Raw genomic sequence first — 20,564 nt, forward strand, 5'->3', positions numbered from 1 at the left:
ATGTGCAAAGTTGGAGTTTGAGCAGTGTGAGCAGCGTTTGCCAGTATGTATGTACACTATGCTAATCTGTGCATGTATATAAATAATCTAGAGAGCTGACGTAAGTATCCACGCTGCCAAGATAGAATTCAGGCCTATCTCTAACATCAGTATTTCATAAAGATATATTTGGAAAGAAATAATTTGGTCCAATCATTATTCCTCCCCCCCCCCCTTTTAATAAAGCCACGTTAGCATTTTTATCATCAGCCGTGGTAGTAAAAGTTTCAACTCTCATAGGAATTCTATGAGCATCAGAGCTTTACCTCTGCGGTTGGCAATAAAAAACACTAATGTGGCTTCATAAAAGGTGGTGGGGGTGGGGTATATGTCATTGATTGGAAGATGGTTAGTAAATCAAGACAAAAATTAAAAGAAAGTTACTTAACTTGACGAACAATTTATGCAAATATGTTTTGGTCAGAATTTAAAACACTTTACCTCCCTCTTCTTTGAAACCACGCTAGCGGTTTATTAGCGCAGAGAGCCACGCTGAATGGCTCGCGCTGCTCCCGATGCCCAAAGGAACTCAATGAGCGTCGGGAGCAGCGCGGGCCATTCAGTGTGGCTCTCTGCGCTAAAAACGGCTAGTGCGTTTTCGTAGAATAGGAGGTTAGGCTTTCTTTTACTAAGCCACGGTAGAGGTTTGTACTGCAGCCTTACATGCTAAATGCACCATTAATATTAAAAATTCAGCCATAAAAACAAGACATTTGGAACATAGGTGGCTAAAAACAAAGAGTATGACAGTGTCTTGGAGAACAGCCACTTCATGTTATAAAACCATGATTAGAACTTCAAAACATAATTACTATTCTAAACAAATAGGATGTGACAGAATCAATCAACATAAGCTATTTATATCTCTTACATAAAATTGTTCATAATATGGATATTATAACTGCTACATATATTCCATGTATTAAAAAAAAAAGAGGCAGGAAGATCATATAACAGCCAGCGTGATTAACAAGTAAGCTGAAATAAGTTATTAAAGCTAAAAGAAAATCCTTCAGAAAGTGGAAGAAGAACCCAACTGAAAATAATTGTAAACAGCGCAGGGAATGGCAAGTCAAATGCAAGGCACTAATAAGGAAGGCAAAAAGAGACCTTGAAAAGAAGATTGTGCTGGAAGCAAAAAACACAGTAAAAAAAACTTTTTAGGTATATTAAAAGCAAGAAGCTGGGAAGAGAATCAGTTGGACAGCTAGACAATGGAAGGATAAAAGGGGCTTTCAAGGAAGACAAGACCATAGCGGAGAGATTAAATTAATTCTTTACTTTGATCTTCACCGAGGCAGATGTGGGGAATTTTACCAGAGCCAGAAATGGTATTCAGTTCTGATGAATCAAATAAATCTCTGTAACACTGGAAGATGTAATGGGTCAGTTTGACAAATCAAACAGTAGCAAATCACCTGGACCGGATGATATACATCTCAGAGTGCTGATAGAATTGGAAAATAAACTTGCAGAGCTATTAGTAATTAGTAATTTTTTACTTAAAATCCAGCATAGTATCAGAAGACTGGAGGATGGCCAATATAAAGCCAATTTTAAAAAAATGGTTCCAGAGCTGATCTGGGAAATTATAGACCAGTGAGTCTGACATCAGTGCTGGGCAAAATGGTAGAGTCTATTATAAAGAACAAAATGACAGAACATATACGTAAGCATGGATTAATGAGAGAAAGCCAACATGGATTTAATCAAGGGAAATCTTGCCTCACGAATATACTGCATTTCTTTGAAGAGAGGAATGACCGTGTGGATAAAGGTGAGCCAGTATTTGGATTTTCAAAAGGCATTTGACAAATTTCCTCATGAAAAACTTCTGAGAAAATCTAAACCTCTCTTGGACAAATATAAAAGTAGATTATTTGCCACTATGACTGCAATAGCCATGCAGTTAGTTACTAAAAACTGGAAAAATTGAGATTGGCTTAATTTCTCCTTTTGGTGGGAGTCTCTATGCTTGTGTTACAAATATGAGAAAATGAATTCTGAAATTATGGGTAATAATAAGCTACTTAAATTAACATGGAGTCCATTGACAAATTTTGTTAAAAGTTGATTAGCTAGATTATTCTCCTGATTTCTCATTTGAGTTACACATCTAGGGAGGGTGGGGGTGGGTGGGTAATGGGGTATTATATTTTGAGGTCATAATTAATAAGTTTAAAATGAATTCACTGAAGTAATACATTTTGTTTTTGTTTTCATATTGGAATGGGAGGGGATGGAAAATGTTTTTGAAGAATTCTTATGATTGATGAAAATGCAAGTTTGAAGTTAATTACATGTATTTGTATATTTTAATGCATTGTTTTTGAATGAAAAATTAATAAAGATTAAAAAAAAGAAGGTCATGGGATAGGAGGTAATGTCCTATTATGAATTACGGTTAAGAAAACAGAGAGTGGGTTTAAATCAGGGGTCTCAAAGTCCCTCCTTGAGGGCCGCAATCCAGTCGAGTTTTCAAGATTTCCCCAATGAATATGCATGAGATCTATGTGCATGCACTGCTTTCAATGCATATTCATTGGGGAAATCCTGAAAATCCGACTGGATTGCGGCCCTCAAGGAGGGACTTTGAGATCCCTGGTTTAAATAGTCAATATTCTCAATGAAGAAGTGAAAATAGTGGTGTTCACCACTTGTACCCTCCCCCTTCTTTTATGTTTAATGCTTATAATCTGTAAATCAGCTCTATTTATGATGAGCTTTAAACCTCACTGAAACTATTTCAAAACTTGTCCAATTGCTATTAAAGGAGGAAAAAGCCTCAGATCCCCGTATGCTTCAAAGAAGCGTGGGATGAACACAGAAGATTTAGAATCAGAAAATAATATTAAATATTGAACTAGGCCAGTTACTGGGCAGACTTGCACGGTCTGTGTCTGTGTATGGCCGTTTGGTGGAGGATGGGCAGGGGAGGGCTTCAATGGCTGGGAGGATGTAGATGGGCTGGAGTAAGTCTTAACAGAGATTTCGGCAGTTGGAACCCAAGCACAGTACCGGGTAAAGCTTTGGATTCTTGCCCAGAAATAGCTAAGAAGAAAAATTAAAAAAAAAAAAAAAATATTTAAATTGAATCAGGTTGGGCAGACTGGATGGACATTCGGGTCTTTATCTGCCGTCATCTACTATGTTACTATGTATGTTACTATGTTAAGTCCTAGACTGAACAAGCATATTAAAGAGGGAACCACCTCATCGGCTGAAAAACCTCCTGCTTGAACAAAACTATGATTGTAAGCAAGTCTTTCATATGTTTCAGTAGCACCCAAAGTAACAAATTATTTTAGCGCTTGAAATTGTCTGTGTTAATATATCAGTTCAAATTTAGGGTGCTGGCAATATTTACTTTCACTTCAATTATAACTTAATAAAGTAACTAAATAAACTTATCTTGCTCAAGTCAAATCGTTCAAGTCTGTTGATCTCATTCACTGTGTGCCGTCTCTGTTGTGGCTAGCTGTCGACAACAGCTAGCTGGTGTTTTGCTGTATAGCTGCATCAAGGCAAGGGACTCGCTCCTTTAAAAAAAGGACAAATGTATCAGCATAGAAATCCATACCGAGGGGGCGGAGCCTGCACGGAACAGGGAGTGCATGCATGGAGTAGCGGCTCCTTCACGACAACACCAACTATCTGATTTCAACGTTTCCCTACCTTACCTTCCGTGCTCTTTCAGGTCTGACCAGCTTTGTGATCTAACGCTCATCATATATGTCGCCGCCAAAAGCACCAAAGGGCGATTCTACCCCGACACAGCCCAGCGGCAAAAGACCAAAAACTGATGCAGTCTCGCCCGACAAAATGGCGGCGAAACCAGAGCCCTCGCAGATGGACACTCTCATAGCAGAATTGCGGGCCTTTAAAGGTATCATGCGAGAGCAAGTTGACGAAATTAAACTCCTGCGTGAGGAGATAGGGGCACTCAACGACCAATTTGTCGATGCCAGACACCGGCTGGACGCCCTTGAAGTGAAGACAGCGGCCTTTGAAAATAAAAGCTCCATGCTTGACACTCACGACAAACTCCTCACCTCTCTACAACGCGATCTGGAGGACCTTTCGAACCGCAGCAGACGTTGCAATGTCCGCATCGTCGGGCTCCCCGAGGCTTCGGAAGGCTCTGATATGATCGCTTTTCTGACTGCTTTCCTGCCTAAATCTCTGGGCCTCACCTTTTCCACCCCATTGGAGATCGAGAGGGCGCATCGTGTTCCTTCGCGCCCCTCTGTCCACTCCACTTCAGCCAGGCCAATAATGGGGAAGATACTGCACTACCAACACGCTCTTCAGTTCCTCAACGCTGCTAAAGCACAGCCTCAACTTTTACATCAAGGCAGGAAATTCTTTATAGTGCCCGACCTCGCCAAGACCACCGCTCTCAAACGAAAATAATTTTTATCTCTTCGCCAGCAGCTGAAGGATATTGGAGCCAAATACGGCCTCATGTACCCTGCCCGCATGAAGGTTACGTACAACAATCGTTCTACCTCCTACATGGATTCAGCGGCTCTGAAATCCTTTCTGGACTCAATCCCCACTGCTATGACCTGATTTCTTTCCATCTCACCCTTCTGGGTTTGCAGTTCTTTGAGATAGGGGTATAGTATAGATTCCCTTTAAGGTTGGTGTGAAGTGTTCCGCTGCACCGTGTGTTTTTTCTCCCTGGTTTTTTCAACAGGCTCACCCATATATTGTTGTGTTCACCTATACACTTGTGCATATTCTTCAATGCTACTATGCCTTGTGTATGCTATGAAGTTTCCATTCTATTTTTCTCTATGCATTTCACCTTTCTCTCCCTTTGCTTCTGCTATAAGGAATGGTCTGCTCTTGCAGGTACTTGCTACATTTCAAAATCTACCTCCTCGCTTGCAGCCTTCTGTGTTTATACATTCTTTTCTCTTTTAATTTACAAGGGCTGACCTTCACATAATGTCCTATAATGTCAATGGGCTGAATCATCCCATTAAAAGGAAAAAAATAACTCACTATATTACTGTGAAGCATCCAGATGTCGTCTTCCTGCAGGAGACGCACCTCCCCTCTGCACCAGCTCTCAAACTCTTCATACCAGGCTACTCCTCTCATACATTTTCTCCAGCCCCTAATAAAAGACGAAATGGAGTGTCTATCATTTTCAAGAATACCATCCCTGTCACTATAAAATCCCAACGGACAGATGCAGAGGGGAGATGGTGTCTGGTGCACATTGCCTTGCACTCTGTGGAATATGCATTTTTGAATATCTATGCTCCAGTTCTGGATCATCCAGAATTTTTCAGACAGCTTCAATCTGTTCTCCTTGAATTCTCCTCCTGCACTCTAATCATAGGTGGTGACTCCAATCAAATACAGGATATTGTGCTGGACAGATCGTCCTCATGTAAACCATCTCCCTCTAGAACCCATTCAGAACTTCATAATCTCATAGCCAATTTTAATCTAATCGACCCCTGGAGGTTCCTCAATCCCAAAGGCAAGGAATATACTCATTTTTCCCCACCACATAACACATATACGAGGATCGATTTCTTCCTCGTATCTTCTCCACTCACCCCCCCTCCTCACCAATGCTGTCATTCATCCTATCAGCTTAACTGATCACACCTCGGTCTCTCTGTTTTTTCACTCCTCTGCTCCATCTCAAAATAATCGCCCTTGGCGGCTAAACAATCATCTTTTATTGGATATAGTAGAGAAAATTAGTACTTTCACAGCTGAATTTTTTGATATCAACACTAGAGATACTACTGTCAACTCCTCCACCATATGGGAGGCTTATAAAGTCACCTTAAGGGGGGAATTAATCAAACTTTCCTCCTGGAAGAAGAAGATTGCACTGCAAAAGGAAAAGCAATTGGAAACTTCCATTAAGCAATTAGAACTCAAACATATGGCCTCTCATTCTCATGATCCATCCACATATCATCAGTTACTTAAACTCAAATACGAATACAACTCCTTGTCTTCTTATAAAGCTAGACAGGACCTCTTCATGATGGCTTCCGGCCACTACATGGGTGATAATATTATGGGTAAGCCTTTAACCAACTATCTCAAAACAAAATCCAAATGCCTCAACATCTCTGCTATTTGCTCTTCCTCAGGTCACTTACTCACTTACTCACTTCCACTGAACACATCACATCCCACTTTGAACTCTTTTACACAAATTTATACAAATCCGATCTTCCATCTCAGACTCCTGACTTTGATTCATTTCTAGACAATATAAAACACCCTCAATTGTCTACTTCTGCCAAGACAACCTTGGATGCTCCCATTTCCATCTCTGAAATAATTTCTGCGGTATCCAATTTAGCAAGGAATAAAGCCCCCGGCCCCAATGGGCTTCCTAATAAACAATATAATTTTGCTGAAGCAACTATTGTAGTTTTTCCGAAACCAGATAGAGACCCTATGTTAGTTAAAAATTATCGTCCCATATCCCTTCTAAATTTAGATTATAAAATTATGGCTAAAGTCCTATCCACTAGACTGAACACTGTCATTGCTGAATTGATCCACGTAGATCAAACTGGTTTCATTTCACGTCACTATATAGGGGACAACCTCCGACTTTTCCATCATATTAATACTTATGCTAAATCCATTTCGGAACCCGTGATAGGTCTGACCATTGATGCTGAAAAAGCATTTGATCGGATGGAATAGCCTTTCCTGTCACGGGTACTACAATGGTATAACTTTGGAGATTATTTTATCAACTGGATCAAAACACTATATTGGCAGCCCTCCTCTCGAATTCTGATCAACAACACTTTCTTGAATAAATTTCCCTTATATCGTGGCTCTAGACATGGCTGTCCTCTATCTCCCCTGCTCTTTAACTTGGCCCTCAAGCCTCTTCTTTCCGCCATCCGTCAATTAGACCTCATTGAGGGTATCCCATCACTTCATAGACAAATCAAACTGGCTGCATACGCAGATGATATCCTCCTTTTCATCCGCAATCCTCTTACATCTCTTCTAGCTCTCATCCATCTCATTCATGAATATTCCTCCATATCGGGTTATTCCATAAATTGGGATAAATCTGAAATTTTCCCTTTAAATGATAGAATCTCACAAACAGACCTTTCCCACTTTCCATTTCATTGGTCCACCGATGCTGTTAAATATTTAGGTATACTTAGGTATATTTAGGTATATTTAGGTATATAAGTACCCATCCCATATTATGTCTCTCAAAATATCTAAAATCAAAGCACTTATTCTACAGACCTTCACCAAGTGGTCACCCTTGTTTCTGTCCTGGTGGGGTCGCCTCACCTCGATAAAAATGAATCTAACACCTAGAATTTCTTACATTTTATCAATGTTGCCTGCCCCTTGAAAATCCTCCCTGTTTTCCTGGATTGATAAGACATTGTCTCGCTTTCTCTGGGATAACAAAAAGCCTCGTATTGCCCTAACCAAATTGAGAGCCTCGAAAGTTAATGGTGGTTTGAACCTTCCCAACTTTCGCTTATATTATCTAGCCTCTTTACTCAAATACGGAGCCTACTGGCCCCAGATCCAACACCTTTCAGATCCACCCCCTTGGTTGGAACTGGAATCTCTGATTTCGCAACCATACCCCCTTCAGGCTTTCTGTTCTATGTCCGTACCTTCACATTTGCGAAGCTATGAACTCTTCAGTGCGACGCAGCTGGCAATACGACATCTGGATGCATTCTCTGAGTACCCACTATGTAGGAATGTACGAATGTGTATTTGGAATAACCCGAAGCTTAAGCATAAAGGTAAAATGTTTTTCTGGAAAAAATGGCAAGCTGCAGGGATTTGGTATGTTGACCAACTTCTCAGCAGCAACAAGACTATCCCTTTTGATATCCTTTGTTCTCAATTTCCTTCAATGGCGAATTCACATTCTCAGTGGACGAATCTGTCATCATCCATCAATGCCTTGGTTCCTTCTTTAGCTCCTTCATCACAGCAAGTTTCTTTCTTCCATTGGAGTGACTTGGTCCTGACCCAAGGCAAGGTGGTGTCAGCCTTCTATAAGATTCTACGAGACTTCAAACATACGTTTTCACCTCATGACTTGACACAATGGTCTTCCATGCTGTCATCTCCCATCACTGATATCAACTGGAATCTTTTTTGGTCCAAGACCAACTGCCCACTCTTGTCAGCCAGGGTGGCTCAATCCCTATATTTCGTTATGTGGCAAGCGGTATGGACTCCTCATCGCATGTGGAAAGCAGGATTGCGCCCGGACTCCTCTTGTTGGCATTGCCGTCTCGCTGATGGCACTCTGGACCATATGCTGTTTCACTGCGTTTGCATACGTCCTTTTTGGAATAGTATCTGGAAAACTATCCAATCTATTACAGATGTTCATGTGGCTATTTCTTTTGAAATTCTACTTTGTTCGCAACATCCCTGCTTTGCTTCTATGGATTGCCCTTCTAAACTCCTAGATGCGATGATGGCCACTGCAATTATGTATATCCTAAAGAATTGGAAGTCTGCCTCCCACCTGGATTATACATTCTGGTGGAATTCTGTATGTATGTATAACAAATACGAAAAGTATGCTGCTGAGAAACGCTCTATATCTTTGATGCCTTCTGTTCCTCCTCTCTCTCCTTGGGGTTCCTTGACAGGTACCTTGCTTCTCACTCATAGACCATTCCTTAACTATAACCACGATTACGTACTTTCCCTTTTTTCAGCTTTCCTTATTCCTTTTCTTCCCTTTTCTCTTTTTCTTTTTTCTTCTCTATCATTATCGGATTCTATGGATAATGCAGTTCACTAATTTGATTGTATTCATTTGCCTATTATACTGGTTATGTATATTTCAGATTTATTTTCTGTTATGTTTTCTGTTTTACAAAATTTTCAATAAACAAATTGAACTAAAAAGAAATCCATAACCATCAGCGAAGAAAAATGCTCCTCATGTGAGCAACAAATTTACTTTCGGCGCTACTGCTTAATGCTCATAATGCGGCAAAGATGGCTGCTGCTTTAGACAGCTGATATTTAAAGCATCTGATGTCACAAATGACATGATTAATTATTCAAACTGACAAATGTCAAATGGACAAATGTTAAGTGCGGGCCTATGGGATACTGAAGCTTACAATACGAACCCAGTTGAAAAAATGTGTGAAAAAGTGTTTATTATAATGAAAAATGATCCAAAAACACTGGACTGAAAATCACTGACAAACTTTAAAAAAAAAAAAAGTGCCACTCGATCTTCAAATTAAGACTGTTTGGCTCCTCTGATTTGAGACAGAAAATCCATTCTTGTTCCCTCTGCATCAGAGCGAGCTTCCTGTCTTCTCCTCTATTCGATAGTGGTATATGATTAATAATGAAACATTTAATCTCATTTGAAGCATGTCCTAGACTAGAGTGATGTAGTGTTATACTAGCGGTTCTTCTACTCTATTACATGCCAAACTACTTCTATGTTCCCCTAACCGGACCCAAAATAATCTGGAGGTTTGTCCAATGTATAACATGATGGCCTAAACCACAAAGGATGTATCGCACAACATGTTATACTTGAGGTCATATCTATCCCTCGTTAGGGGATGATCTATACTCTCTTTTACCTCCATTGTGGACTCGCAGGTTTTGCACTTGCCACACTTGACATGGCTGCTTTCTTGTTTACTTTTAGCCAACTGTTCAGAAGTATCAGATGGGCAAAGTATCTCTTTTAGATTCTGATGATGACTGTACGCTATCCTTAATTCTCTTTCTTTAAAGGTTGGGTGTAACTGAAGAATGGATCAATCATGACCTTAGAATTACATGGTTCTAACTGTATAAAACATTGCAATACTATTGACTTGCAGTTAGAACCTTGTAATCCCAAGCATTGACTAATTTCAGTACATAGAGCCATGTAATTTCTTATGAAATGAAGGAACGGTTAAGTTGCAATAAATCCTCGTGAGTGTTGTAACATCTACATGTCAGATAGAACCCGGAAGTCATTGGAGTTAAAAATACTGAAAATTGTCACTTAGAACCCTGTAATTCTAAGGTCACGCAATGTTTCCACAAAATTTTGGCTACCTTAACAATGCCATCTCCAAATCATAACATGCAAGTTTGACTCCAATCATTCACTTCTGCAGTTTTTTCTCCTAACAGAAAATCTCAGTTAACATACTTCGCTCTGTTATATGCAATTTGTACAACTTTCACTGGGTATCCATGGTCCAATAACTTGAATTGCAATTGTTTAGCTTGTTTCCTATAGTTATCCAGCGTCGAGTAATTTCGTCTATACCTCAGGAATTGGGAAAAGGGAAGACTGTTCTCTAATGCCCTGGGATAACAACTGGTATAATACAACAAAGTATTCTGGCCCATAGGTTTCTGGAAAACCATAGTTTCAAAAAAGGTTTCTCTTTTTAAGATATATAAGTCCAGAAAAGCTATACTAGTAGCATCCATTGCAATGCTGAACTGGATGTTAGGGTGCCTGCCATTCAACCAAGCAAAAAACTAAATAAATAGTGGGGTCCCCAGGGGTCTGTTCTGGGACCACTGCTTTATAGCATATTTCTCAATGATCTAGAGCTGGGAATAATTAATGAGATAATTAAATTTGCAGATGACACAAAGTTGATCAAAGTTGTTAAATTGCAAAAGGATTGTAAAAAATTGCAAGAGGATCTTGTAAGACTGGGAGACTGGATATCAAAATGGCAGATGACGTTTAACATGAGGAAGTACAAAGTGATGCATGTGGGAAAGAGGAACCTGAACTTATAGCTATGTGATATAGGTCTCCACGTTAGAAGTCACTGCCCAGGAAAAGAATCAAGAAGTCATCATTGAGGATACGTTGAAACCCTCAGCTCAATGCACAGAAGACTCTCCTGCTTGTTTATCACTTTGATTATTGGGCTCACAGGTGCCAATATCAGATATAGGCACCCTGTTATAAAGTTACCCCCAAGTGCTGAAAGTCTGGCAATTTTATAAGATTATTATTAGACACTCCACATATACAAGTACAATGAATGATAAATAATTTAAATAGCCTCAGAGAACATCCAAGTGTTTCTAATCAATACTAACTGCTTCAGGGAGTATTAGACCCCTAGCGGAATTGGCACACTCAAAACCAATAAAGGCAGGGGTAGGGAACTCCGGTCCTCAAGAGCCGTATTCCAGTCGGGTTTTCAGAATTTCCCCAATGAATATGCAAGAGATCTATTTGCATGCACTGCTTGCAATGCATATTCATTGGGGAAATCCTGAAAACCCGACTGGAATACGGCTCTCGAGGACCGGAGTTCCCTACCCCTGAATAAAGGTATCCAATATTCCCTGAAACGGTGAAGCAAAGCCCTGATCATCGTTGGACTTGGACCTTACATGTTATGTTTATTTGAAACGAAATCAACATTACGAGTGTTCTTAAAGGACCTGACCGATTAGTAATTAGAAAATAAATTCCTGATTCCTATTGAAATAATATAATGGTTTATACACTAAAGACTTTTGAATATTTAAAGGAAGGATTTTTTTTCTGCAGATGATTAGATATAGAGAAGCAATTGGATGCATTCATTAGATTCCGTGCAGCTTGTTCCTTCTTATTTAAATATTTATCATTCGGTGTATTTATATGTGTGGAGCTTCTTTATTAATATTGGTATGCCTTGGCAAAACTCCACTCACACAAACCACTCCACTCACACAAACCTCGGGCACAATGTGTAATTTGGTAGCATACTGATGCTGCACATAAACCACTGCTTTGTGTGCTTAAATGGTTTTGAAAAAGATCCCTCTTGTGTTGAGCAATGATTTTTAAGGTCATGTAGTGGAAGCAGCATCCAAAGATTCTATATACAGTACACTTACACATCCAGTTTCAAATTTATTAATTTTTAATATACCGACCATCAACTGGTATCTAGCCGGTTTACAATAAAATGATAAAATAAGAATAGGAGAGGTGCTTATAAATAGTAATACTTATAAGAAAGAGGGGGTGTGTACATAGAGGACATTTGACAGTAACAAACATGATGGTGAGGTTAGAAGAGGGGGAGGGGAGTAAGAGTACATTATTAGTGGTGAAGAAAAAAAAAAAAAAAAAAAAGAGGGTAGAAGGGAAAAGGAAAGAAAAAAGGGGAAAAAACATTAGGGATGGGATCGCTTCTTAAAAGCGGTTAGCTAGCTTGATGATGAAGGGTTCAAAAGCAATGAAATGCATCTTGAAATAGGAATGTTTCTAGTTCCTGCCTGGAAATTCAGTATATCCTATCACATTTTTGTACAGCTCTTGTAAGCTGAAACTTAGGGCTCCTTTAGCGAAGCCATGTTAGCGGTTTAACGTGTGTAATAGCGCGCGCTAATGTGCCAGCCGCGCTAGCCACTACCGCCTCCTCTTGAGCAGGCGGTAGTTTTTTGGCTAGCGCGGGGGTTAGCGCGTGCTAAAAATTGTGTGCGATAAAGCCGCTAATGCGGCTTCATAAAAGGAGCCCTTAAAACTTTTTTTTAAAAATTCTTGATTGATTTTTAAATAATAACAGTGCACTACAATGAATTATCAAGAGCAAATCGGAAAAAGCACTTTACACATACAAACATTTTAAAACAAATCATTTTCTCCCCCCTCTTCCCTTAACTAACATTAATTAGAAATATATACTTATAACTATAGTTTCCATAAACTATATACCATATATAAGATTACTATCCTCCCTCCCTCCCACCCTGGATGTGCAAGGAAGTAATCTAATAAGAAAAAGTACAAGTCACTTAAAACTTATTCTAATGTTTGCCTCTCAGAAAGGAAAGAATTCTTTCAGCGGTTCTCAGTATCACTGGATTTCAAACAAAAGTCTTCTGCATCTTGCTCCTTCTCCCCTGCACATTTTGCTTTCTCTTTTCACCAGCGTTATATGTTCCCTGCTCTTCCTTTCCCTCTTTGTTTCCTGTACTGCAAAGCTGCAGTATCTTCCCTGGCCCAAGGCAATCTGGAAAGAAAAGAGGCAATAAAAAACTAGATATAACGATTGTTTACACTGAAATATGTTTAAATTCCACCACCTTCCCAAATTTACTTATTGCTCTTCATCAATTGGACTTAATGTCCAACAAAATATTGCCCTACAGTGATGGGTAGTAGAATTTGCATTTGGCAGTATTGGCATTTCCAGAATTCTCTCTGATGCACCTGTGTTAGGTAACATCAACTAGTGTTCGAGTCCTAATAACTTGATGAATTAAAGATGTGCCGGGGAGGGGCCTAAGGCTCTGATTGGACCAGATGCATAAGGAGCCTCCCATATGAGGGGGTGTCAGGAGGGTTGCTTGGTGACTGGAGGGAGTGGGCATCTCTCCTGCTGCAGGGGGTGTGGGGAGGAGTTTGCTTAACGGTAGTGACGGGAAGGAGTAGGCATCCTTCCCGCTGCTGGGGAGGGGGGGGGGGTTCTTGATGGTGGCAAAAGCAGGTCTGATCTGTCAAGCCTTACTTTCCTGCCAATGCCTGAGCCAATCAGCGCTCAGGCACTGACCAAAAAGTAAAGCTAGGACAGCTCATACCTGTCAGAAAATTTTGCTCACAAATGTAGGACAGTGAGGTTAGGGAATCACTCAGCGATATTAGAGAATCTCCCGGAATGCTCATTTAAATATTAATGACCTCGTTGTAATACATTTGCATGGTAGAGTTGGAGACTACTAGGAAGCTCAGAAAAGACCATGGTAAGCTGTTTTGATAATCTACTGCTAAAATACATGGCTGGAACCGGTTTAGTGACAAAGTTAAAGTTTTGAAAATCTTCCCTTTAATCCCACCAATCATCAGTCTAGCAAACGGAGTCAGTTTCAACAGTGAAAAAATCATCCAAAGTTCTGGGAGTTCAATTAGATAACTCACTGAACTTCAAAACATAAGTAAATAATTAGGTTAGGAAATAATTTGCCACTCTTCGTAAGCCGAAAAGAGTCAGAGCACTCTTCCAACAAGACTTTAGGACACTAGTCTTCGCTAATTGTTAAGTGAGGGCTATTTTGGGTCCAAAAGGGGTGAAGGAGGGCCAACAAATATGTTCCTACTTTGTGTAATGACACCAATAAGGCTTCTGGACATACTTCGGAAGAACAACAGGAACCAGCAATGGACTTATTGGATATAACAAATTTATTAGAGTCATCAGGAATAGATCAACTTATTGTAGCCGCACTTTTTGTGCAGTTAGCACTTGACTCAGATAGAGATTGGCTTCTAAAGATGTTTTTTTAAACTCAAAGATGTACTTTTATCTGAATCAAAAAATTAGAATGTATCCAGACGTCTCTAGAATAACACATAAAAAAGAGAAAACAGTTTTTGCTTTTGAGACCCCAAGTTCTAAAACTGAGAGCTACTTTTCTACTAAGATATCCATGTAAATGTTTGGTTAACTATAATGGAGCTAGATATATTTTCTTTGATTCATCACAGCTATCTAGATTTATTGTGGAGAATGGTCCGGTGACAGCCAATAGACAAGAATAAGCTCATAGTTAATATTTTGCATATTAGGCCTACTTGAGGATGTCCATCTGGTTTCCTATGGAATTACTTAATGTATTTCTCCGATTTATTTCTAACTCTCCTCCCTCAATTATGGTGGACTAACAAGCAGTTAGCATATGTTTAGATTTTCCTTATTATATTTCCTTTTCCATTCATATTACTATGGAAACTGTTGATTTCAAGATGATTTCTGTTATAAAAAATATATGAAATTTAATAAAGAATTAATGACATAAAAAAAGGCTTCTGGACATTCATTGCTACCAGAACACCTGGCCTTGATCACACATGCAGAACACAGATGAACCCTATACAAATTCAGGACTACAAACTAAAAGTCCTACTTTTTTTTTGTAAATATGTTTATTAATGATTGCAACACAGAGTGTACAGGCAACCAACAGTACTAAGGTGCAATGTTCAAGCCAAGTACAAACAGTAATGCAGACTAGGCAATATTCGTGAAAGGCAGAACAGGCAATACACATGAAAAATAGATGTGAGAGCCATATACAGTCCAGTCACAATCTACAATTTTACTATGTAAACCCCCCTCCAGTTGCAAATCAAATAGAACCCTAAGAAGCCAGACTCTTCATAAAGTACAACACCAGGAAATAGGAACAAATGTATTTTTTCCAGAACAGTGCAAAATATAAACAGCAGATGTACCGGTAAATTCTCAAAACGGACATATTTCAATCACTAAATTGAAAATAAAATCATTTGTTCTGCCTTAGTTGTCTGGTGATTTTACTTTTCTAATCATCTTTGCTCAGTCTCTAGTTGCACTTCCTTATGTCTATGCTCTTAACTCTGTTTCCAGGGCCTTCTTATCCATTTGCTATTTTTCTCTCCTTCACTCTCTGCCCTACATCCTTCTTTGGCATTAACTTTCATATTCAGCTTTCTTCAATTTTTCTGCTTCTGCATCTTGCTCCTTCTCCCCTGCACATTTTGCTTTCTCTTTTCACCAGCGTTATATGTTCCCTGCTCTTCCTTTCCCTCTTTGTTTCCTGTACTGTAAAGCTGCAGTATCTTCCCTGGCCAAAGGCAATCTGGAAAGAAAAGAGGCAATAAAAAACTAGATATAACGATTGTTTACACTGAAATATGTTTAAATTCCACCACCTTCCCAAATTTACTTATTGCTCTTCATCAATTGGACTTAATTCCAACAAAATATTGCCCTACATTATTACAGTGATGGGTAGTAGAATTTGCATTTAGCAGTATTGGCATTTCCAGAATTCTCTCTGATGCACCTGTGTTAGGTAACATCAACTCGTGTTCGAGTTCTCTCCCACTGCATCACAACACAGGGGCAGCGGGAGAGTGTGTTTTTGTTTTTTACGGGGTTTTTCTGCGCATGTGCCCTTCAGCGATGAGCACATGCAAATGTAGGAAACCTTCGCTGCTGTCCGGCGATCTTATTTGCATGCACAATTTTTTAAGAATGTCTCGGGTTTTTAGAGTCGGTATGAAAACGGCTGCCTTAACAGACTGTTCATTTTTAATGCAGGTTTTTAAAAATCCTGGCCTAAGACTTTTGTAATTATATGTTTATAAACTATTTGATTAAGGGTAGTTATTATCACGCTGCATTAATGCTTTAAATTGTATGATTTGCCCCTTAACGCAACTTAAAGAGCCCTAAAGCAACATGATATGTTTTACTTCAGTAATATTTAAGTCACTGTGAGTGCATTTAAAGCAGCTCATCACGTTGTAAAAACCATAATGCAGTTACATCATGGGCAGAAAATCACTGTAAAATAACCCCAACCAAAAGTCAAGACTCAAAAACCATGCCCTGATGTCCCAGCCAGAGCTGAAAGAGGCCACAGAGCAGATTTTGCCCCCCTCCCCCATGTTCCAAGTCCTCAACATCCCAAACATATTTGCCTTGATCACAACCCCTTACATTCAGGTTCCTTAGCACATACCCCAGCCCCACCTCAATCAAATCCCCACTCCTGGATCACAACCCCTCTGAGCCACATCCCCAGCATATCCCTCTGAATGCCGCTGTGCGCTCAGAGGTGAAAGGGGTGTATATGGAGGTTGGGGTGGGATGTGGGCGGTATATGGGCTGACCTAGACTTAGATAATCAAATGTTTTATTAGACTTCCTGGACGGAACTTTTACGTTGTGAGTTAGGTGATGTAAAAACAGGTACAAGTGCCCAAAAGTTATCCAAAGTGACCAGAAAACTACTGCGGAGACAAAGTAAAGATCCACACATACTCCCCCAATGTACACTGACCTTCTCACCCCCCCCCCCCCAAAGATTGGAATAAAAACATACATACCTGTCTCCAGAACATCAGCACCTAGTATAGGAAAGCCTAGTAGAGTTGCACACAGATCTCTTAAATAGCCTGGGGTGGGGGCCTAATGAATCTTAGAGAGGAGGACCCAGGCCCATAAGCCACTCTAACCAGTACATGTGGGTGGAACATGTGCGCCCACCAAAACCCTACTGTACTGCCATATAGGTGGCACCTGCAGCCATATGGGCTACTGGGGTTGTACACAGGTGGGTATAGTGTGTTTTGGGGAACTCACCATAGCCTATAAGGGAGTTATGGTGAGATGTTTATCTGAAACCCTTTTTGTGAAGTTCACACCAGTGCCCTGTAAAGTGTCCCACTGCTCTGTTGTTATGTCTGGATGGCCAGTCCCATCACAGTGCTGGCCCCTCCCATGTCCAAAAGGTCTAGTTTTGATCGAGAATGTGATATAAAGATAGACAATCTGGCGGTCTGGATGAACAATAGCCTGGACGTCCAGATAGACAATTCTCAAAAAGAAAATATTTTAGACGTGTTTTTCAAGAATGGACATTTTCCCACTGATAACTTTGGGCATCTAGTGCCATAGGTCCAAATCGAACTTAGACGTATCTTTTGATTATGCCCCTCCACGCATATAAGTTGATCCCTATCCTAAGTTATATTTATTTGTGTAACCCATAGGCATCAGAATGGGGGGATCACAGGGGCCATGGCCTCCCCAAAAATTGCCCATCATGTAGGTCAGGGGGTACACGGGCTGACCACTGACCACAGCTGCTGCTGCCCCTGCCCGCCTGCCTGCTGCCGCTGATCGCTGCCGTAACTACAGGAAGAGAAGGGAAGGGCTAGGCGTGTGCAGCCAATGCACGCTGCTGGCCCACAAGCCTCCCCCCCAATGTCAGTTCTGACGTCGGAGAGAAGGTCCGGGCCAGCCAATTGAGTGAAGGCTTGTGAGCCGGTGATGCTGCATGAACCTGGCTCTTCCCTTCTTGGATTTACTGCAGCAGCGTACGGCGAGTGGCGGCAGACCATGAGGGTGGAGAAAGAATCTGTGATGGGTAGGCCAGGCTTCGACGTGGTAGGCAGATAGGTAGACTTTGGGGGGAGGGGGTGGGACAAAGGCTGGAAGGCCTTGAGGGGGACATCGGAAAGAGGGAGGGAGGGAGGAAGGAAGGAGAGAGAGGCAGAGAAAGACGGGGGGGGGGGGGGTTGTAAGCATAAGAAAGATAGAGAGAAAGGTCTGGACCAAAGGGAAAAGACAGGAGGCAGATGCTAGACTATGGGAGGTGCATGCAGAGGGGGAGAGACCCTGAGGAAGAACAGAGAGATGCAAGATCAGAACAGAGGAGGGAGAGAGAGGGAGCTCTGGAACAAAGGTGGTAGTAGGTACAAAGGAGAACTGACACTGGATCTGGGGAGTGTAACAGAGGGAAAAGTGAGAGAGAGAGACCTGGATCCAAAGGGGATGGGGCTGGATTGTGAAAGAAATGTTGGATAAGAAAGAAAGAAAGAAATATTGGATGCACAGTCAGAAGGAAGTGCAACTAGAGACTCAAGAAATCACCAGACAACAAAGGTAGGAAAATTGATTTATTTTCAATTTAGTGATCAAAATGTGTCAGTTTTGAGAATTTATATCTGCTGTCTATATTTTGCACTATATTTGTCTATTTTTCTATAGTTGTTACTGAGGTGACATTGCATATTTTAAAGTCATCTGCCTTGACATCTTTGAAAAAAAAAAAAAAACGAATGTAAATGATAATCAACATTTTCTCTGCATACAGTGTGCTTTGTGTTTTTTTTAATTTTGTGGTTACCATTATGTATTAATAAGATTATAGTGTGAGTATATGAAAAATGGATAAAAAAATTGCAGTACAATTAGTATTATTATTATGGGGGTGGAGTCAGGGACGAAGTTTGTGCGGGTCTGGGGCAGAGATTTGGGGCTGCCACAAACAAAAAAGCATTCCGTTGCTTATGGTGTAGCCAGTGCCTGAAGTGTATAAAGTGTAAAAAATTATTTCTATAGTTATCGAAGAGTATTCTGCTTTGATTACAGAAGGGGATTTAATGGCTCGTGGTGTAGCCAAAGTTTGCAGGCCCCCTCTAAATCTGCAGCATCCCTTTAATTTTATTGATTTACGTATTCAATTTTCTATACCGTTCTCCCAAGGGAGCTCAGAATGGTTTATATTAATTTATTCAGGTACTCAAGCATTTTCCATCTGTCCTGGTGGGCTCACAATCTATCTAATGTACCTGGGGTAATGGGGGATTAAGTGACTTGCCCAGGGTCACAAGGAGCAGTGTGGGTACTCCAGGGTACTGAGGCTGTAGCTTTAACCACTGCGCCACACAGGTCGCCAAAGCCCCACCAACTGAAGAAATTCTATACGGAGCCACTCCCCTCCTCCTTGCATTGCAGGATTTCTCCTTGTTCATGCTTAGTTCTTGCAAGAACTGAGCTTGCTCGAGGAGTCCTGGAGTCAGCGACCGGATATATTATACTGAATTCTGCTTACAGTAGCAGCACATGGATTTGGGGTTTGACTCAGGCACCAAAATTCTTTGGCTGGCAGGACTTTAGCATCCCCAGCAGAAAAGGTATTTTTGATATGTGACGGGGAGGGGGGGGGAATGTGTTGCCTTGCTCAGCCCACCCCTGAGTCCCTCCAGGATCAGAGGGGTGGCTACACCCCTGGTACAAGTGTGGCAACCTTAAACTATGATTTTTTTTTATTTTGTATTTCCAGTGCTCAGAAGAGCAACAATTAAAAGAAACAGAACAGAAGCCATCATTCGTGATTCCAGCGATGACCACTGTGTAGATATCTCATCTGTTGGTAAGTATAAATGTTTCGTTAAGATTTTGATCTTGCTCAGGTTTAGCACATGATGATAAGCATTTTTAAGACAAGCTCAGGCTGTTGTATTTTTCTATGCTTTTCTTAATACTGGCTGTATGTTCCCTTTGCAATTGCTAATAAAGATAATTCTAAAAAAAACCAAAAAAACAAGTAGCTGTATGTATCAGATTAAGTAATCTGAAAAGCAAGCAGATTTTAAATCAATATGAATCACTGGAATATTATGTGTTCCACAGTGTGAATTTTAGAAGACCACTCTGCATGATATACTTGTATGTTTTTAAATTTGAGGTTCCTAAAGTTATACTGTATGTGAAGCCCAATGTTGGATAGGGTGTCTGGGTAGATAAAGGTTTGAACAATAGAACCCACAAAAGAAGAATAGTGTGGATAAATGCAAAATAACAAAAAAACTTCCTATAAATGGTTTATTGCTGCTGGGAAGTCAAAACTAGCCAAATGGCATATAATCAAAGTGCTGGATTGAAGGTTAAAAAAAATTATTATGAAGAGGTTATTAGAGGTCCTCAGTATTCACTCCTCTTTGATCAGAACCAGAGAGTGGTAGACAACTGGAACGCTCTTCCGGAGTCTGTCATAGGGAAAACACCCTCCAGGGATTCAAGACCAAGCTCAACAAGTTCCTGCTGAACCGGAACGTACGCAGGTAGGGCTAGTCTCAGTTAGGGCGCTGGTCTTTGACCAGAGGGCCACCGCGTGAACGGACTGCTGGGCACGATGGACCACTGGTCTGACCCAGCAGCGGCAATTCTTATGTTCTTAAGCCTGTAATA

The 20,564-nt window shown here is 40.5% G+C and overlaps 1 protein-coding gene across 1 annotated transcript in view; it reads left to right on the forward strand.

Moving 5' to 3' along the window:
- The window catches only part of CACNA1E (calcium voltage-gated channel subunit alpha1 E), a 791,083-nt gene that overhangs the window by 484,811 nt on the left and 285,708 nt on the right, over nucleotides 1-20,564 (forward strand). Inside the window, exon 10 of the mRNA XM_033915447.1 lies at nucleotides 19,657-19,746. Within this exon, the coding sequence (XP_033771338.1) occupies nucleotides 19,657-19,746 (90 nt within the window). The remainder of the gene's footprint in view (nucleotides 1-19,656; nucleotides 19,747-20,564) is intronic.

This window comes from Geotrypetes seraphini, chromosome 12 (genome assembly GCF_902459505.1).
Source record: "Geotrypetes seraphini chromosome 12, aGeoSer1.1, whole genome shotgun sequence".
In the NCBI taxonomy this organism is placed as follows: domain Eukaryota; kingdom Metazoa; phylum Chordata; class Amphibia; order Gymnophiona; family Dermophiidae; genus Geotrypetes; species Geotrypetes seraphini.